The sequence below is a fragment of the Perognathus longimembris genome, chromosome 1 (assembly GCF_023159225.1).
Source record: "Perognathus longimembris pacificus isolate PPM17 chromosome 1, ASM2315922v1, whole genome shotgun sequence".
Lineage (NCBI taxonomy): Eukaryota > Metazoa > Chordata > Mammalia > Rodentia > Heteromyidae > Perognathus > Perognathus longimembris.
In genome coordinates, this window is record NC_063161.1 from 84,193,204 (window position 1) to 84,213,054 (window position 19,851).

General features: G+C 43.1%; 1 protein-coding gene across 1 annotated transcript in view; it reads right to left on the reverse strand.

The window, feature by feature from the left end:
* The window catches only part of Slc28a3 (solute carrier family 28 member 3), a 68,960-nt gene extending 49,390 nt beyond the window's left edge, over positions 1 to 19,570 (reverse strand). Inside the window, exon 1 of the mRNA XM_048351525.1 lies at positions 19,477 to 19,570. Within this exon, the coding sequence (XP_048207482.1) occupies positions 19,477 to 19,545 (69 nt within the window). The 5' untranslated portion in view covers positions 19,546 to 19,570. The remainder of the gene's footprint in view (positions 1 to 19,476) is intronic.
* Positions 19,571 to 19,851: the final 281 nt, after the last annotated feature.

A 19,851-nucleotide genomic window follows, 5' to 3' on the forward strand; every position in this document is an offset into this window, starting at 1 on the left:
GAGTGGGCTTCTTATAAAAGTGGGTTCAGCTCTCTCTCCCTCTCTTTCTGTCATGGATGTGAAGCAAGATGTCCTTTGTCGCATACTGGTGTCTTGATAACACATTTCCCATCCTTTCCAAATGTGAGGAATATATATTTTTTCCAAAAGTTGCTATACAGCACAAAATGAGCTTAGCCTCTCCCTCTCTTGATTCGTCAATATTTCTACTATTGCCATTTTTTTTATTTCCCTGAAGCTAAGAATTTATAGACTTGTTACACATTGGAGAAAACAAAACAAAACAGATTTCTCTGTACTTATTCCTCTTCCCTTCCCTTCCCTTCCCTTCCCTTCCCTTCCCTTCCCTTCCCTCCTCTCCCCTCCCCCTCCCCTCCCCTCCCCGTCCCCCTCCCCTTCCCCTTCCCCTTCCCTCTTTTTTCCTTTCTTATTATTGGGTTTTAGGTCCAAGGCCAGGGCTCAACCTTGGTAGCTGATGCTTTTGCTTATTGGCTAGCCTTCTACCAACTGAGCCCTGTCCTCAGCCCCCCTGCTCCCATTTTCTTGCTTTACATGTATTCTTCAATTCATTCAACTTTGGCTTCTCCTTCCATCACTGCAATGACATTGCTCTTGCCAATGGTTTCCATGTTCCTAAATCTGGTTTTCATCATGTTCAGTACTCTTTAAGATACCCTAGTCCTTTTGAGCTGAGTGTCAGTGGCTCATGCCATACAGCTAACCATTCAGGAGGCAGAGACCTGGAAGATCACCATTCAAAGCCAGGCTGGGGACAAAAGGCCTTTGGGTCTTCATCTTGAATTAGCCAGAAAAATGCCAGACCGGAGGTGTGGCTCAAGTGGTAGAGTGCCAGTCATTAGCAAAGATGTTGAGTAAGTTCAAGTCTCAGTACTGGTGCATGCACTCTCTCTCTCTCTCTCTCTCTCTCCCCTCCCCCCACTTCAGTGACAACACACACTGATAGTTTCCTCCTGCCAACAAGACTGCTTCTTCTTTTGCCTGTGCTTTAGAACCCTTTTCTTTGCAGCTTTGACTGTTATGATCAGTGAATGCCCTGGTGCTTTTTCCCAGGCCTTCCCATTCATTCCTCCAACAAATATTTACTCTGTGCTCCCAAAAAGACACATAGCATGCTGCATGCTGGGCATGGCAAACAGGGGTCCTATTGTCAGAGAGTTTGGAAGAGAAGCTGGCAACCTTCAATTACACAGTTGATTAATTACTCAAACGTAGAAGTTTAATGTGCTACCTACTTCTACAGGTTAATTGACATTCCAATAAAGTATATAATCTGTTTAGTCTAGGGGAACAGGAAACGTTCTTACCAACAAATTGCGTTCCTACAGGTGAGAGAAATCCCTTTAAATTTGTCAACCTAAAGTCTTATTCTCTTATGCTTCTCTCACTTGAATTTAATAGGAAAAGTCCTGAGTTTGTCTGAGGAGACCAAAGTTCAAACTGCAAAGTGATTATAGATTGTTCTTCATGAAAGCGTCTTCCCCTGGGTGCACCAAAGGCAACGGTGAGAAGCCTTTTTTCCCTTAATATTAGCACTCTTTCGCTCCCAAGTTTGAGCTTATCACATGCTACTTATGGTTTATTTTAAAAAGTTACTATGATTTAAGCAGTGCCACCTGTCCATGAAACATTTGGCCAGACAGGGGACAAAATGATTTATTTCTAAAATTGGTAGGGAAACATGGCTTCCAGTTTTTGAGGTTTTAAGAGAGGGTCTCAAAAAGTTCAAGCCTAGGCTGGTCTTGAACTTGTATCTTTCTGTCTCGAGCTTCCTGAGTGCTGGGATTACAGATATATACCACCATTCCCTAATAGAGCTTTTCTTAATTTTTTTTTACTAACACCCATCGTTGGAATAAGACAGAAACACTATTTTGTGTGTGGGGTGTGTGTATGCCTGTGTGTGTGTGTATGGCTGGTCCTGGGGCTTGAACTCAGGGCTTGAACTCAGCTTGGGTATTGTCCCTCGATCTTTTTTGCTCAAGTCTAGTACTCTACCACATGAGCCACAGCCCCACTTCTGGGGCTTTTTTGGTGTGGGGGGTGGGGAGGGTAGTTAATTGGAGATAAGAGTCTCATGGACTATCCTGACCAGGCTGGCTTTGAACTGTGATTCTCAGATCTTAGTCTCCTGAGTAGTTAAGATTACAGGCATGAGCCACTGGCACCTGGCTATTTTATGGGAATTAAAAAGAAATAACTTGGCCATCAAATACTTCTTCCAAAAGGATACTGATTAAATAAGTGAAAGTTAATTAGAAACACAAAGAATAATTTTACAGCATAGAAAATTTTAAGAAACACATTTTCAGCAGGAAAGGGATTTCAATGACCCCAAGACTTCTGGAGAATGATGAGGCTGGCACAGTTGGGGTCCCTGTTGCCCTGTCTGGTGGGGACTGCCAGGCTGCAGAGGTCACAGTCTGATGACATGATAGCAACTCAAAGCAGCACAGGGCAGCTTCCAGAGGCTTCCAGGGCTTCCAGTGCTTCCAGTGCTTCCAGTACTTGCTACCAGAAGAGAGATTTCCTACCAGGATCTCCTATTTGGCTTGGCCTGTGCCAAAATAGCATCTGCATAGTTGTCTATATCTGAACATTGGCTGGATGCCAGAGAATTGCATTGATTTCCTAAGAGTCTTAGGATGAGAGACATTAGTTTACTTATTTTTGGATGAGGAAAGAAGCAGAGAGGGAGTTGGAGGCATGGCTCAGTTGGTAGAGCACCAGCCAGTGAGTGAAACCATCAAGTACCCAGCTCCACTTCCAGTCTCTGACAAAAAAAAAAAAGAGAGAGAGAGAGAGAAGAAAAGAAACAGGGAGAAGTTAGGGAACTTGCCTGGATGGTGGGTCTGGCAGATCCAGGCAGTCTAACTCAGAACCCTCAGCTCTACCCGAAGAACCTGTGGTTTGCCCACATCACAGCAAGAATGTGGCTCTCAGCCTTCTCAGCTGGGGCAGTGCCACCCATGCAGCTGGTCCTTTTCAGGAGCTTGTGACTCTTTTCTGTCAAGGGGCAGATCGCTATCTCTAGCCAGGTTGGTTGGACACACACAGCACAGCCAGTGAGTGGGCAATGGAGCCACTGCTCCGGCTCCCACCTGGGCGGTGCCAGCCTTCATCTTCTGTGAATGAGACAGAAAGGCTTTGTGCTTCGCAGGGGAATCAGGAAGTGGAGATATGTGCCAAGAGGAAGCCTGGTATTTGCTGGCTCCTAGAAACGTCTCTATTGGCACTTTGGTTTCTCTACTCCCTCCTGATTGGATCCAACTCACTCTGTCCCTTTGCTCCACTGCTTTCTCTCCATGGGCCAGGGCTTTCCTTAAGCAACTTTCTCATCCAAAGTTGCCTGGAGTTATTTATCAGACCATTGTTCTCTATTGCCTTCTTCTCAATGTTCCTGATCCAATGGATTCTGGTGGAAGAGAACCTTAAAGCATCAAAGTTCTTTGGAAACTGGTGAAACTGTCCAGTAAAAGGTTAAAGTGAGACAGGGCCTTTCTATCAGTGGACAATTGTGTTTCACAGCTTCAGTTGCTGAGCCTGCAGGACTCTGAGCGGTGGGGGCTCATCTCTGTAATACTAGCTACTTGGGAGGCTGAGATCTGAGGATCGTGGTTTGAAGTGAGCCAGGACAGCAAAGTGTGTGAGACTCTTACTTCCAACTAACCACCAAAAAGCTGAAAGTGAAACTGTGGCTCAAGTGGTAGAGTACCACCTTGAGTGAAAAAGCTAAGGACTAGTGCTTAGGCCCTGAGTTCAAGCCCCAGTACCAGCATTAAAGAAACAGACCACGGGCTGGGAATATGGCTTAGTGGTGGAGTCCTTGCCTAGCATTCATGAAGCCCTGAGTTCAAGTCCTCAGTACCACAAAAACAGAAAAAGCCAGAAGTGGTGCTGTGGCTCAAGCGGTACAGTACTTGCCCTGAGCAAAAAGCAGCTTGGGAATAGTGCCCAGGCCCTGAGTTAAAGCCCCAGGACTGGCAAAAAAAGAAAGAAAGAATGAAAGAAAGAGAGAGAGAGAGAAAGAGAGAACAACCCAAAATTCAGGGGGAGGGAACTGCCAGTCCACAGGAGGGCGAGTTTGATTGCTTTAGTCCCTAGGGTGTGAAGAGCTGAGCCTCTTATCAAGGACTGCTTTCTGATCATGCTTCATGAAGGAATTTGCTGTATTACTTTAGTCCTAACTCCTTACAATCAAGCAGGCTAATTTATTTTAGAATGTTCTTGAGTCCACAGTGCACCAAAATTCACCCTTTTTCTTTCTTCCTTTCTTTCTTTCTTTTTCTTTCTTTCTTTCTTTCTTTCTTTCTTTCTTTCTTTCTTTCTTTCTTTCTTTCTTTCTTTCTTTCTTTCTTTCTTTCTTTCTTTCTTTCTTTCTTTCTTTCTTCCCTTCCCTTCCCTTCCCTTCTCCTTCCTTCCTTCCTTCCTTCCTTCCTTCCTTCCTTCCTTCCTTCCTTCCTTCTTTCCTTCCTTCCTTCCCTCCCTCCCTTCCTTTCTCTCTTTTTATTTCTTTCTTTTGTGCTAGTCCTGGGACAGCCCAGGCTACCTCTGAACCATGATCCTTAGAAATCAGTCTCCTGAGTGGGATTACAGGTGTGAGTCACTGGTGCCTATCTGGCTTCCAAAATTCAACTTTAAACCTAAACTTGTCAGTGATTTTGGACTCTTGGGACTGGAGTTTTGTGGTCAGAAAGTATTGAGGTTCCACCTTGTGGAACATCAGCAAAAAAAAAAATCTCTGTTCCTGTATGCCTTTCCTTGCTACTCTGTCTCATGTTTCCTTCCCCTTTAGGATCCTGATTCCTCCACAAAACAAGTAATATAGAAACTAGTTCTTGACGAGGTAGCTCAGGCAATTATATGCTCAGCTGAGTATTTCTGTCTCTCATAGAGTAGTTGCTCAATATAATTTGTTGAAAAATGAAAACTAGAATAATTACAAAATGACCCTAGATTAGGTGAAGTCACCTTCTAGGCAGCTGAATAGCCCTTTTCACATGCCTTATTGTGGGAGGTTTTCATTGTTTGATTTGATTTAAAGCAAACAGTAGCTCTCTTTCCAGCTCCAGGTAAAATAAATGCCTGACACAATGTCAGAGCTCAATAAATTTCTGTTGAATCAGTATGTCCTGCTTTATGTCCAAATGTGTTGGCTCTCAGAGGACAAGAAAAATGAACACAAAACTTTGAATGACGAGAATCAGCAGACTGTAAGACGGACCATTCTCTTTCTTCTCTTCCTTTTCTTCACTGACTCCTTTCCTCTCCCGTCCCTCCCCATCCCTTCTCTCCCCTTCCCTGCCCTACTTTGTCTCCTCTCCATTTCTCTCTTCCTTTCCCCTCTCTTCCTCTTTCTTTGCTTTTCCCAGGAAAAAGAAAAGAAAAATTTGTCATGCATCTGAGATAATCACCTAGTCCCGTAGGGAGAGAAATTAGATGCTCTCAAAGATCCCACATGGGCCAGGTGCTTTGGGATCTTCTGTGGAACAGAAATTTGGGGATTCATGGCCAGAATAATCTTTCCTATCTAAAATCCCTGGATACTTAACTTTTGTTTTGTTTTCAGTTTGATGAGTAACAGTTCAAGTAGCATTCGGCCCAGCCTCTCCATTCAACATCAATTGCATCTGGATGAAATGGGTCTGCAGGTACTCCTACTCTTATTTTCAATTAAGAGGTGTGTGCCAGGTACCAGTGGCTCATACTCATAATCCTCATAATCCTATCGACTCAGGAGGCTGAGATCTAGGTTCAAAGCCAGCTGGAGCAGGAAAGTCCATGAGACACTTATCTCCAATTAACCATCAGAAAGCCAGAAGTGAAGCTGTGGCTTGAGTAGTAGAGGGCTAGCCTTGAGAAAAGTAGCTCAGGGACAGTGCCCAGACCCTGAGTTCAAATGCCAGGACCAACACCAAAACGAAACAAAAACAAGAAGCATTCCATCCCATCTCTCCTTTCCTTTCCTTTTATCATTAGATGACTAAATATTTCTTTCTCTATTTCCTGCAAGCAGCACCAAGGACAGCTGTGAGAGTCCAAACCTCAGCCCTGTTCTACTCTTGACAGAGATGATTCAAATCACCTGAGCCTAGAGATGCATCTGAACTCTAGAAAAAAAAAATCCACAGGTTTATAGCAATGTAGAACATCTTTTTCAAGTAAAACAAATGAACCTTGGATCAGCAAGAACTGGGGTGTCTTAGTTTGGCCTAGCTCTAGTTGATTCTCCCCAGATTCAGAAGTCTTGTAGAAACGATCCTGCAACCATAATGAAAGCTAGCAGTTTAGCAGCTGATGGAGGGCCAAAATTTAGGGGTTGGAGTTCCCTCAGAGTTCAGCCCAGATAAATGCCTTTATCTGATCTGTCCTAACCTTGCTTACAAGACCCTTTGCAGAACTCACCCAGTACTAGTTCAGGGCAAGGGCCTGAGGCAGTGAGACCAGGCAAAGCTAACAAGCCAAGCCAACACTTAAGGGGAAATCTGGGGAATAAAATGCTCCTAAGGACAGCTGGCCACTGGTGGCTCATTCCTATAATTCAAGCTACTCAGGAGGCTGCGATCTGAGGATCTCAGTTCAAAGCCAGCCCAAGCAGGAAAGTCCATGAGACTTATCTCCAAACGAACCACCAGGAAACTGGAAGTGATGCTGTGGCTCAAAGTAGTAGAGCTCTAGCTTTGAGCTGAAGAGCTCAGGGACAGCGCCCAGGCCCAGAGTTCAAGCTCCACAACTGACAAAAAACAAACAAAATGACAAAGGAATTCACTGCTATACTAGAGAAAAGTATATTTAACACAAAATTAATGAGGGAGATACATCTCATATATATAACCATCTTTATTTTCTAAACAGAACAACATAACCATTGTTTACATAACATTTGTACTGCATTAAAATTAAACTAATCTAGAGATTAATAAAAGAATATAAGTCGATAAATATGTTATATACAAATATCATATTATTTTAGATTAGCAATTTGAACATCCAGTTTTTGGTGTCTGTGGGTGTTCTGCAACCAATTTGCCACACTCATCAAGCAACAGCTATAGATAAATTGTGTATGTATAAATACACAAAATAGCAAATGTAAGTCCTACTTTATCAATAATAACAATAAATTAAATGAATTAAGTCCAGCAGTGAAAAGTCAGAGATTGACCAAATTGAGAAAAAAAACAGAATCCACCTATATACTGTCTATAGGACATAATTTAGATGCAAAGACCTAACTAGGTTAAATAGGCTAAGAGAATAGGGAAATATGTACCATGCAAACTGTAATCAGACATTTCAAAGGGTTATAATATCGGATAAAATTTCAGACAAAAACTGTTGTTAGAAACAAAAGACATTATATAATGATAAATGGGTAAATTAACCAAACAGCTAACAATTGTATAACATGTATTACTTAATAACAAAGCCTTAGACACATGAATCAATAAGTGAAGAATTCAAGGGAGAAATAGATAATTCAACCATGTTGAATATTTCAATATTCCAATGCCCTACCTTCAATAATAGATAGAACAAATAGAGAGATGATCACTAAGAAAAGAGAGGGATGGGGCAATGTTATAAACGCAAATCTAACAGATGTATATAGATAAGTCAATCAACATTCCTTGCAGGTGTACTTGGGAAAGGTCTCCAGATAAGACCATGTTAGGAGAAAATAATTTAATAAATAAAAAAATAAGGGCTGGGGATATGGCCTAGTGGCAAGAGTGCTTGCCTCGTATACATGAAGCCCTGGGTTCAATTCCCCAGCACCACATATACAGAAAAAATAGCCAGAAGGGGCGCTGTGGCTCAAGTGGCAGAGTGCTAGCCTTGAGCAAAAAGAAGCCAGGGACAGTGCTCAGGCCCTGAGCCCAAGCCCCAGGACTGGCAAAAAAAAAGAAAAAAAAGAAAAAGTGGGGCTGGGAATATGGCCTAGTGGTAAAGTGCTAGCCTTGTATACGTAAAGCCCTGAGCCTTGAGCAAAAAAGAAGCCAGGGACAGTGCTCAGGCCTGAGTCCAAGGCCCAGGACTGGCAAAAAAAAACAACAAACAACAACAATAACAAAAGAAACAAAACACAAACAAACAAAAGGTGACTCATCGAGTCGAATTATTTGGCTGGGGATATGGCCTAGTCGCAAGAGAGCTTGCCTCGTATACATGAGGCCCTGGGTTCAATTCCCCAGCACCACATATATAGAAAACGGCCAGAAGTGGCGCTGTGGCTCAAGTGGCAGAGTGCTAGCCTTGAGCAAAAGGAAGCTAGGGACAGTGCTCAGGCCCTGAGTTCAAGGCCCAGGACTAGCCAAAAAAAAAATAAAAAAATAAATAAAAATAAAACCATATAAAGTATCTTCTCTAGTCAACCAAAATAAAATTAGAAATGAATAACAGAGATGAACAAAAAGATACTAAGAATGGATACTGAAGCTAGATCTAAAATGCACCAGGACGTGATAAATTACACAGGACTCTAGGCATTCACTCACAGTGAGACTAAAGGAGGTTACTCATAGGACAGGAACACAAAGGTACAAAGCCTATGTGCATTTGATCATATAAAATAATATTTATTGAAATGAACTCCAGGAAATGGAAACAAGAGGTTTTTTTTGGCCAGTCCTGGGGCCTGAGCACTGTCCCTGGCTTCTTTTTGCTCAAGGCTAGCACTCTGCCACTTGAGCCACAGCGCCACTTCTGGCCATTTTCTGTATATGTGGTGCTGGGGAATCGAACCCAGGGCCTCATGTATATGAGGCAGGCACTCTTGCCACTAGGCCATATCCCCGGCCCGAACCAAGAGGTTTTTTCCTTTTTATTGTTTTTCTTTTTATTTTGTTCTGTATGTTCTTTTTTTTTTTTTTTTTTTTTTTTTTTTTTTTTTTTTTTGGCCAGTCCTGGGCCTTGGACTCAGGGCCTGAGCACTGTCCCTGGCTTCTTCCCGCTCAAGGCTAGCACTCTGCCACTTGAGCCACAGCGCCACTTCTGGCCGTTTTCTGTATATGTGGTGCTGGGGAATCGAACCTAGGGCCTCGTGTATCCGAGGCAGGCACTCTTGCCACTAGGCTATATCCCCAGCCCACTCTTTTTTTTTTTTTTTTTTTTTTTTGCCAGTCCTGGGCCTTGGGCTCAGGGCCTGAGCACTGTCCCTGGCTTCTTTTTGCTCAAGGCTAGCACTCTGCCACTTGAGTCACAGCGCCACTTCTGGCCATTTTCTGTATATGTGGTGCTGGGGAATCGAACCCAGGGCTTCAAGTATACAAGGCAAGCGCTCTTGCCACTAGGCCATATCCCCAGCCCCTGTATGTTCTTTTATATGTCTTTGGGAGTATAAAGGATTCTCAGAAGTAGGAGGACAAAGAGTGAACAAATGCAGCAGTGATAGTCACTAGACACTACATTGAAAATGAACTATAAAACTTGTGGGTGGGGGCTGGGAATATGGCTTAGTGGTAGAGTGCTCACCTTTCATGCATGAAGCCCTGGGTTTGATTCCTCAGCACCACATAAGCAGAAAAAGCCAGAAGTGGCACTGTAACTCAAGTGGTAGAGTGCTAGCTTTGAGCAAAAAGGAAGCCAAGGACAGTGCTCAGGCCTTGAGTCCAAGCCCCAGGACTGGAAAAAAAAAAAACCCAAAACCAAACCTAACCAAAACAAAACTTGTGGGTGGGATGGGATGGACAAACTAAGGGACAACCTGGAAAGCCAGGAAGAAATGGACTCTTTATCTGATTTATATAACTGCCCATTACTTTTATAATATCAATAAAAAACATGTTTTTAAAAACCTCCCAAGAATGTCCAGGAAAAAAAGAGATGAAAGAGAGATTATGTGCAGGAATAAATTGACCAAGTCCCTTTTCTCTTAGTCTTATTTGTTCCAGGACTAGAGCTTGAACTCTGGACCTTATACTGTCATTGGGCTTCCTTGCTCAGTGCTGGTGCTCTACCACTCAAGCCATGACTTCAGCCTAGTATTTTGCTGGTTAATTGGAGATAGAGTTTCTGGGATGCTTCAGTTTATGATCCTTCAGTTCTCAAACTCCTGAGCAGCTAGGATTTCAGGCTTGAGCCATCAGTGCCTGGCTGCCTTTTATTTTGTTGTGTTTTGGAATGCCTACCTTTGTCCTTAAACCTGCAATCTTTCTGTCTCTACCTCTAGAGTAGCTGGGATTACAGGCATGGACTACCACACCCAATGCTAGGCTTCCCAATTTTTATGATGAAAAGTTAGATTTGCTGGGCACTGCTGGCTCACAGCTATAATCCTAGCTTCTCAGGAGGCTAAGGGTCATTTTGTTTTTTTCCTTTTTGGTCAGTTGAGGGGCCTGAATGAAGGGTTTGAGTGCTGTCCCTGAGCTTTTTCACTCAAAGCTAGAGCTCTACCACTTTGAGCCACAGTGCCAGTTCTACTTTTCTGGTAGTTCATTGGAGATAAGAGTCTCACAGACTTTCCTGTCTGGGCAGGCTTCTAACCATGATTCTCAGATCTCACAGCTTCTTGAGTAGCTAGAATTATAGGTGTGAATATTTTTAAACAAAAATGAACTTTATTGACAATCTTGGTATTCCTAATATTACAATCTTTCACTTATTTAAAAAAGCTAAAAGTGGGCATGGCTCAAGTGGTAGAGTACCAGCCAATGAACAAAAGCATCAGATACTGAATTGGAGTCTCAGTATTTGCATATTATACAAATAAATTGTGAATTCACTAGTTTCAAGTGTCCCTTATGAGAAACATAAGAGTATGGAAACACTAGTGTTTTTTAACTTTTCTTATACCAACAATCCTCTGTGTATTTAACATACATATTTCATCAGTATAGGTCCAACTCTGTAAATATCAAATTTCATAAGTCACTTGTTTATTATACCCTTGGCTTGAAAATTGTAATATGAAAATGGAGAATTAATCAGATAAAAATGCTATGCTTACTGCACAAAACACCTTATTGAAAGGAATGCTAGAAGGAGACCCTTCTCAAGAACGACTTGAAAATTTAATTTTTTTTTGTGTGTGTATGCCAGTCCTGAAGTGTGAACTCAGGGCCTGGGTGCTGTCCTTGAGCATTTTTTTTTTTTTTTGGCTGAAGGCTAGTGAGCTCTCACTTGAGCCACACCTCCATTTCTGGTGTTTTGGTAGTTAATTGGAGATAAGAGTATCATAGACTTTCCTGCTTGAGCTGGCTTCCAACTGCAATCCTCAGATCTCAACCTCTTGATTAGCTAGGATTACAGACATGAACCATCAGCGCCTCACCTAAGAATTCATTTTTATTAATTATAAATGTAACAAAATTTAAATACAGGCCAAGTATGTCTCATAAAAATTAGCATTACTGTACACTTGACAGGTATTGTAAGTGTAAAATACATATTAGGGGCATTACTGGTTCATGCCTATAATCCTAGCTACTTGAAAAGTGAAGATCTAAGGCTCCTAGTTCAAAGCCAGCCCAGGTGGACAAATCCAAGAGACTCTTGGCTGGTTACTTATGGCTCAAGTGGTAGCTCACCAGTCTTGAGTGAAAAGCGAGCAGTAGCTTTGAGTTTAAGCTTCAGTACTAGCATAAATAAATAAATAAATAAATAGACAGAACACTGCATTAATTTTTAACATGTTAGGTTAAATAACATGTAGCTAAAATCAATCACATTTGTTTTAATGGACTCGTAGAAAAATTCAAATTGTCTATGTAGCTGGTGTCATATCTACTACATATTTTTGCCTCAGCCCTCAGCAACTACCTTCATCTATAGGGTTTGTTAGTAAGTCCTTGTTTCCTTTCAATATCTCAACTCCTGATGAGTGAGTGGCTCCTCTTGTAAGGGGAATCATTTCAGAAATGCTTGAATGCTTGTCCACTTAGGATGCCATAGACCTGACTTTGGTCCCAATCACCCAGGCAACTTTCCTCTAGAATTCAGTCAATATAGGCATGGTCAAGTACATTTGGGGAAAGAGGAGAGTGTGCATTTTTTAAACTTCCTTCAAGCCAGGCATCCGTAGCTTTGGCCTGTAATCCTAGCTACTCAGGAGGCTGAGATCTGAAGAACTTAGTTCAAATCCAGCTGGGGCAGAAATGTTCATGATATTCTTATCCCCAATTAATAGGTGAAAAACTGTAAGTGGAGATGTGGCTCAAGTGGTAGAGCATCAGCCTGGAGCAAAGAAAGCTAAGGGATAGTGCCTGGGCCCCAAGTTCAAGTCCTAGTACTGGGGGAGTGGCGGGGGGGGGGGGGAAGAAACCTTCCTTCACTAAAGCAAATTATTGTTTTGTGTGTGTGTGTGTGTGTGTGTGTGTGTGTGTGTGTGTTTCAGTTCACCTGTGGAAAGACACTGTAGTAATTCCCAGCAAGTGGATGCATGTGAAAACCGACTTAGTAATCTAAGCATGCTTCATGTGGGCCTTCCCAGACTAGCATGTTCAGGAGAAGCAATCCTTTCCCTCTTTGCATAATGACCTCTATCCTCAGCACTTCAAACTGTGTGGTGCAGAAGTTTATGGGGGAGGGGGCTCAAGTGGAAAACACATCTGCCTGGCAAGAGAAAGGCCTAAAGAGACAGACAGACAGATGGAGAGAAAGCGAGTCAGAGATGTCACAGTTGATGGCCACGTTCCAGTAGGGCTATTTGTTTTCCTTTTTGTTTTTGGTGCCAATCCTGAGGTTTGAATTCAGGACCTAGATGTTGTCTCTAAGGCTTTTTGCTCAAGGCTAGTGCTCTACCACTTGAGCCACAGTTCCATTTCTGGCTTTGTAGTGGTTAATTGGAGATAAGAGCCTTATGGACTTTCCTGCCTGGGCTGGCTCAAACCACAATCCTTATATCTCAGGCTCCTGTTTAACAAGGATTACATATGTGAGCCACTGGTGTTTGGCTTCCAGTAGAATTTGATCCCAGATGGGACTTCTACCGTCTCCCCAGTGCTGACCTGCCCTAAGCAAGCTCTCCAGACTTGCCCAGCTGGCTCACCAGGCCATGTACTACTGAGTCATCACCAGCCTTTCTTGTGTCAGTGCTGAGTAAAGGCCTCTTTTTCCACTCCAGTTCTGCTCCAGGACTTTCCTAAGTGGGCTCCACCCAACTGCAGGGAGAGCCAGTGTGAGATCTGGGCATCCCAGCGCCACTGGTGGTCAGGCTGATGCTTAGTGCTGGGTTGCTAAGACACCCTTTGAGAAATATGCTCTTTCAAAAAGGAGTCTGTGTTTCCTCCTTTAGAGATTCTGAGCTTTGTAGGACTGCCTCTGTGGCCAACATTGCTTCTCTCTCTTCTCTGGATCAATCCTTCCCCAGCCCCCCTCCCAAAAAAAAAATCAACTGGCTTCTCTATTCCAAAATGCCTCCTAAATATAGACATTTGACATATGACACTTGTATTTATCAAGTGGTGAAAAGATGGGCTTTTTTTTTGTTTTTTTTTTACAAAGTGAAAAACCAAAATACTCCCTGGTCATGGTGGCTTATACCTGTGATCCTAGCTACTCAGGAGGCTAAGCTCCGTGAGACTCTTATCTCCAAATTCTGTACAAGCAGATCCCTTCCCAAACTCTCCCAGGTCCTTCATTTCCCAAGATCAGCCCACTATCATTACCATGAACTGCCCCCTCCAAATCTGAGAAACTGAAATCTCCACCGCCATGGTTTTGCTCTGGAGCCATCTACCTCCAGCCTGTTGACTCCCTTAACAGTGTACTTTCTTTTCTGTTTAATTCCTTGTGTTGCCACTTTTGTGTGTGCCTCTTCATTCAAGTCTTTGTTAGAGATGCCAATAACCTGGGATCTTTACTTTGTGACTATCCATTGGTAAGAGTGTGATATCACAAGGTGTTATGATGTCATAGCGTGATACATTACATTTGTGGTGATGCTGGTATAAACAAATCTACTATGCTGCCAGCTGTTGAAAAGTATAGTGCATAGAACTATGCATAGTATATTAAATTGAGTAATGAGTATCTTATTATTTGAGAGTGAGCTCTTATAAAAAGTTTGCTGTGCAGTGGTACTCAGTAGGCAATATGTTGAATGAAAATGAACTCTACAACTTGTGTATGAGGCTGGGAAGAAAAAACTGGGAGAGAAAAATAAATGTTCTGATTACCTGACTTATGAAAGAGTAACCCCTTTGTATATCATCTTTATAATAATAATTTTTTAAAATTAAAAAAAAAAGTTTGTGGTGGTACTGGGTGCTGGTGGTTTACACCTATCATCCTAGCTACTTAGTAGGCTGAGATGTGAGGACTGTGGTTCAAAGCTAGCTTGGGCAGGAAAGTCTGTGAGACTTTTTTTTTTTCCAAGTGAGACTCTTTTATCTTCAGTTAATCATAAAAAAAAAAAAGCTGATAGTAGAACTGTGGCTCAAGTGGTAGAGCACTAGCCTTGAACACAAAAGCTCAGAAACAGTGCTTGGTGCCCTGAGTTCAAGCCCCAGGACTGATTGATATAAAAAGAAAGAAACAAAAGTTTTCCGTGTGGCTGGGAATATGGCCTAGTGGTAAAGTGCTCGCCTCGTATACATGAAGCCCTGGGTTTGATTCCTCAGCACCACATATATAGAAAAAGCCGGGAGTGGCGCTGTGGCTCAAGTGGTAGAGTGCTAGCCTTGAGCAAAAAGAAGCCAGGGACAGTGCTCAGGCCCTGAGTTCAAGCCCCAGGACTGGCAAAAAACAAACAAACAGAAAAAAAAAGTTTTCTGTGGGACAGCAAGCCAGGTCAACACTGGAAGAACCTTTTACTGATCATATTTACTGAAAACCACCATCCCAGAAGACCACAGGGACACAGTCACGTACAGGAAAAGGAGTTTTACTGTCAGCTGGGCTGACAAGGCCACCTCCCCCCACCAGAGAGGCAAGAATGGCTACTGTCCTTTGTTCAGGGTCAAATTTATAGTCAGGGGCTAGAGGTGGGGAGTACGGGAAGTCCTCTGCTTGCATGGGCAGCTGAGCACTAAAGATGGCACAAAGCCAGGCAGGGTTTTCTGACTGTAACAGTTATAGTTAGACAGCATTCCCTCATGCAGCTGGGGGCTAAGGGTAAAACACAGCCCCGGAAGTGAAGTGGGAGGAATGGCCAGGGCTGAAGGCCAGTTAGGCCTGGGCAGATCAACTGGTTTTGTGGGAGGGGCTGAGGAGCTGAGATGGAGGGCATGCTCACATTTACTACATCTCTTGACTGAATCAAGAGGTTAAACTGAGTGGCTGGTCCCCACCACCCAAGTACACTCTGTTATACTGGTTCAAAAATGAAATCATCTGGGGCTGGGAATTTGGCTTAGTGGTAGAGTGCTTGCCTAGTATACATGAAGCACTGAGTTTGATTCCTCAATACCACATAAACAGGGGGGATAAAAAGCCAGAAGTAACACTGTGGCTCAGGTGGTAGAGTGCTAGTGCCTACACTCTGAATTCAAGCCCCGGGACTGGCAAAGAACAAAGAAACCCAAACCAAAACAAAATAAAATCACCTAATGACATATTTCTCAGGAGACTTTTCTACTAAGGAAGACATGATCCTACCACTAAGGGAGGCATGGCCGTATTGCTGAGCACCCACCAGGATGACTGAAATGAAAATGTGAGCTGAGTGCTAATGAGGATCTGGAGGAAAAACAAGGACTCACATTCTTCTGATGCAAGCGTACGTTGGCACAATCATTTGGCATTGTTGGTCAAGAGTTGAATGTGTATGTATGGTATTGACCTAGCAATTCCACTCCCAAGTATGACCCAGAGTAAAGTGTCCCGGGGTCCCCTGGGAGCAAGTACACAAGTGCTTATTCCTGTACTGTGGGTGGAAGCTCAAGAAACCTCTAAATACAGCAATACAAGTCACTAAAGGAGGTCTACCTCTAGCTTAGTTTGAATGATTATACTAATTTCTTTCTTTCTTTCTTTTTTTTTTTTTGGCCAGTCCTGGGCCTTGGACTCAGAGCCTGAGCACTGTCTGTGGCTTCTTTTTGCTCAAGGCTAGCACTCTGCCACTTGAGCCACAGTGCCACTTTTGGCCATTTTCTATATATGTGGTGCTGAGGAATAGAACCTAGGGATTCATGTATATGACGCAAGCACTCTTGCCACTAGGCCATATTCCCAGCCCATACTAACTTCTTTCCTCTTTTGTTTTGTCAGTCATGGGGCTTGAACTCAGGGCTTTAGGACTGTTCCTGAGCTTATTCACTCAAGACTAGTGCCCTACTACTTTGAGCCACAGAGCCACTTCCAGTTTTCTGGTGGCTAATTGCAGATAAGAGTCTTATAGACTTTCCTGTCAGGGCTGGCTTCAAACCACAATCCTCAGATCTCAGCCTTCTGAATAGATAGGATGACAGATGTGAACCACTGGTACCTGGTTTGATTACTACTACTTTTGAAGCCAGCCTGGAAAGAAAAGTTCATGAGACTCTTATCTCCAGGGAACCAGCAAAAAGTCAAAAGTGGAATTGTGGCTCCGGTGGTAGAGTGCCAGCCTTGAGTGAAAAAAATCAAGTGAGAGTTCAAGGCTTTAAATTCAAGATCCACTACTGGACACAATAATAAATTATTGTTAATAATTATTATTTGATCATGTAAATTTTTATTGATATCCTCTCACATGGGTTGGTAAACATTGAGGTCACATGATCTGGCACCTGCCTGTTCCCCACTCCTTCTTTAGGTCCCAGGCCTGGTCACAGACTTCCTGGCTCCTTTGCCTGCAGGGAGTGGGAGACTTGTCTTAGGAAACTGCTTCCATCCTCCAGGCTGAAGTGCAGCTTATGCAGCCCATGATCACTGTCATAAACTCTCCTGTTGGCCCTGTTTCAACTACACATTTATATGCTGTGTCCTTTAAATTACATTACATGATGTTGTAATTGCTTGTTTCTGCCTGCTCTGCTTCTTGAGGGCAACAAACCCAGAGGCTTGCTTCTGGCATTGGTATCCCTTCTAAGAGCAGTGACCTGTCTAAGGGACAGTTAATGATTCTGTTGAGTCAATACAGCTCTCCAGAAATTCTTGTTGAAAAGTAACTTTGGAAGAAATAGCCCAGTCACTGTGGCTGGTGAGGGTGTGGTTAGTGTGGGAGTCTGTTGGTTTGGAACAGCCAGCTCAGAATCCTGATGTCTAGGGGTGCTGTATTGATGGAAGAGAGTGAGGAATAGAAAGTGGGGACCCCTTTATGTGTCTTCTTCTTTGTGAGCTGGGAGCATTGCTGGTGGCATGGACCATTTTCCATTGCAGACATGTTTTTCTCATTTGTATTCTATCTCCCTACCTTTTTTTTTTTAATGCCAGTATTTAATGTCTCATGGTCTGGATTAGCTTTTCCCCTCAAGGCTGGCATTCTAGTACTTGAGCCATACTTGTACTTCTGGCTTTTTGGTGGGTAATTGGACACAAGAGTCTCTTAGATGTATCTGCTCTGGCTGGCTTTGAGCCCAGATCATCAGATCTCAGCTTTCTGAGTAGCTAGGATCCTAGACATGAGCCACCAGCACCTGATGTCCAGTCTTCTGCCATTCTCTTGGGTAATAACAGTTTCCATACTTAACACTACCCTTTCCCATTTAACACTTATGTTGGGAGTCAGACTATGCCTCCTTGAAAATTTGACACTCTCCCCTAAGAATATTTTGAACTAAAAGCAATGGAGAAAAAGCAGACAGAAAGTTTGCTCTGCTTTTCCTCTGTTTTCCTAAAAGTGAGGCACAGATTTCCTCCACACACAGGTCACTCTTTGTCATATAAGGAAAAGGAGAATAACCATTGTCAAAGGAGATGGAGGTGACACCGAGAGATGTCTTCATGAACAAGCCTTAACACATTAACCCTCAGCTTCCATTAATCCTTTCCTACAATTTATTAGCTTTAAGAAACCCACTCTTCCTTTCCTTTGTCTAGTCATTTCTACACAATATATTTCTCCTTGTTAAAACAGCCTATTTGTTTCTGAGTCTAATTACTAATCTTTCTTTCTTTCTTTTAACTTATTTTCTCTGAGACCCCCATATGTGTGAATTTAAAATGCTACTAATAGGCCAGTTGCTGGTGGTGGCTCACATCTATAATCCTCACTATTAGGAAGCTGAGATATGAGGATCCTGGTCTTAAGTCAGCCCAAGTAGACAAATTCAAGAGTTTTTTTTTGTTTTTTTTTTTGGCCTGGGCCTTGGACTCAGGGCCTGAGCACTGTCCCTGGCTTCTTCCCGCTCAAGGCTAGCACTCTGCCACTTGAGCCACAGCGCCGCTTCTGGCCGTTTTCTGTATATGTGGTGCTGGGGAATCGAACCTAGTGCCTCGTGTATCCGAGGCAGGCACTCTTGCCACTAGGCTATATCCCCAGCCCCAAGAGTTTTTTTTTTTTTTAAATCTCCAATTAACCAACAAAAAACTGAAAGTGAAACTGTGGCTCAAGTGGCAGAGTGCTAGACTTGAACAGAAAAAGCTAAGCAAAGGAGGCATTGAGATTATGCTCCAGTGCACACAAAGATACTTATAACAGTGTATGTTCTTCCTCTTGGTAACCTGTCTTTGTCAGTTTCATTCTCAGGCCTTGGGAAGTAAACTTGAAAGTATAGAGAAAGGCTTTTCCTCTAGACACTCACAAACTATGAAATGGGCACCATTGTATTATTGCTCAGATAATCAGATAATAGGAAGCTATTGTAACTTATGGATGAAAGAGTAGGGGCCTCAGATCAAAGCTCCTTTACCTTTATTCTTTTTCTAGTTCTGCCCAAGTAGTGATCCTGAAACCTAAATGCTTAAGGTTTTGTTTACCTCCCAAATCTCTCCAGTGTTGAATGTCAATTAGAAGAGGAAGTATGCTCAGAAAAGCTCCAAAATCCCCACATCCGTCACACCCAGGCACTGCTTCCCTCTGGGACTCAGTGTGTGGCTCCCAGCCTGGGCTCAAGTAGCATTAATCATTCAGTGAGTTTTGGTTGGTGATGAGACCTGTGTAACCAGCCCTTCCTGGGGCTGATAGGTGCTGTGTGACCTTGGTTTAAGAGAAAGGAATCCTGAGCTACTAACTTCATCCAGGATCTAAATTCCCCCAATTCTTTCAGTTCTTTAGAAAGATGCCTACAGATTAAAACAAAACAAAAGCAAGCTTCACCCAGCTGTGTGAGGAAAAACTGGGAGAAGGCAGATCTGTTTCACAAGATTAGAGCAAGCCCAGGTCAACAGTTTGTTAAGAGACTTTTCAGGTTTGTCAACCCAGAAGAGCCACAAACAGGAAAAAAAAAAAAAGGACAAAAAACCCTCTAACACACACACACATACACACACACACACACACACACACACACACACACACACACACACACACACACACACTGGGCTTAAAGTATGCTATTAAAATGCTGGCTTGTGGCCTAATAATCCCATTGCTTTAGTTAAGAAACTTGCCTTGTTTCTATATACTTGTGTCTAACAGAGACAATGTCTGCTCACCTGGAATGCAGTGTTGCTACAGCCTTCAGTTCTTGGGGTCCCAGGGGTGGCTGGACTCCTCAACTCCATGTTTCTTCTGATGCTGGCTGGGCGCTGAATTCGTTCCTGGGTCTGGCCTGGAGGTCCTCCTACCTGGGAAAAGGAACACGGTTTCTATGGCTGTCAGGCCACCTGCTGTTGTGGAGACCTGGGCATTGCTTCAGTTTGGAAACGACTACAATAATCTTCTGAATGACTTGGCCTGAAACCAGGTTGGGGTGGGGCCGAGGGACCAGAGGGGCGGGGTGGAGACCTCCCATTTGTCCCCGCCCACCTCGTTTATCTTTCCAGTGATGATTGGTTTCTTATTTTCACTATTGAGAGGGAAAGAAACTT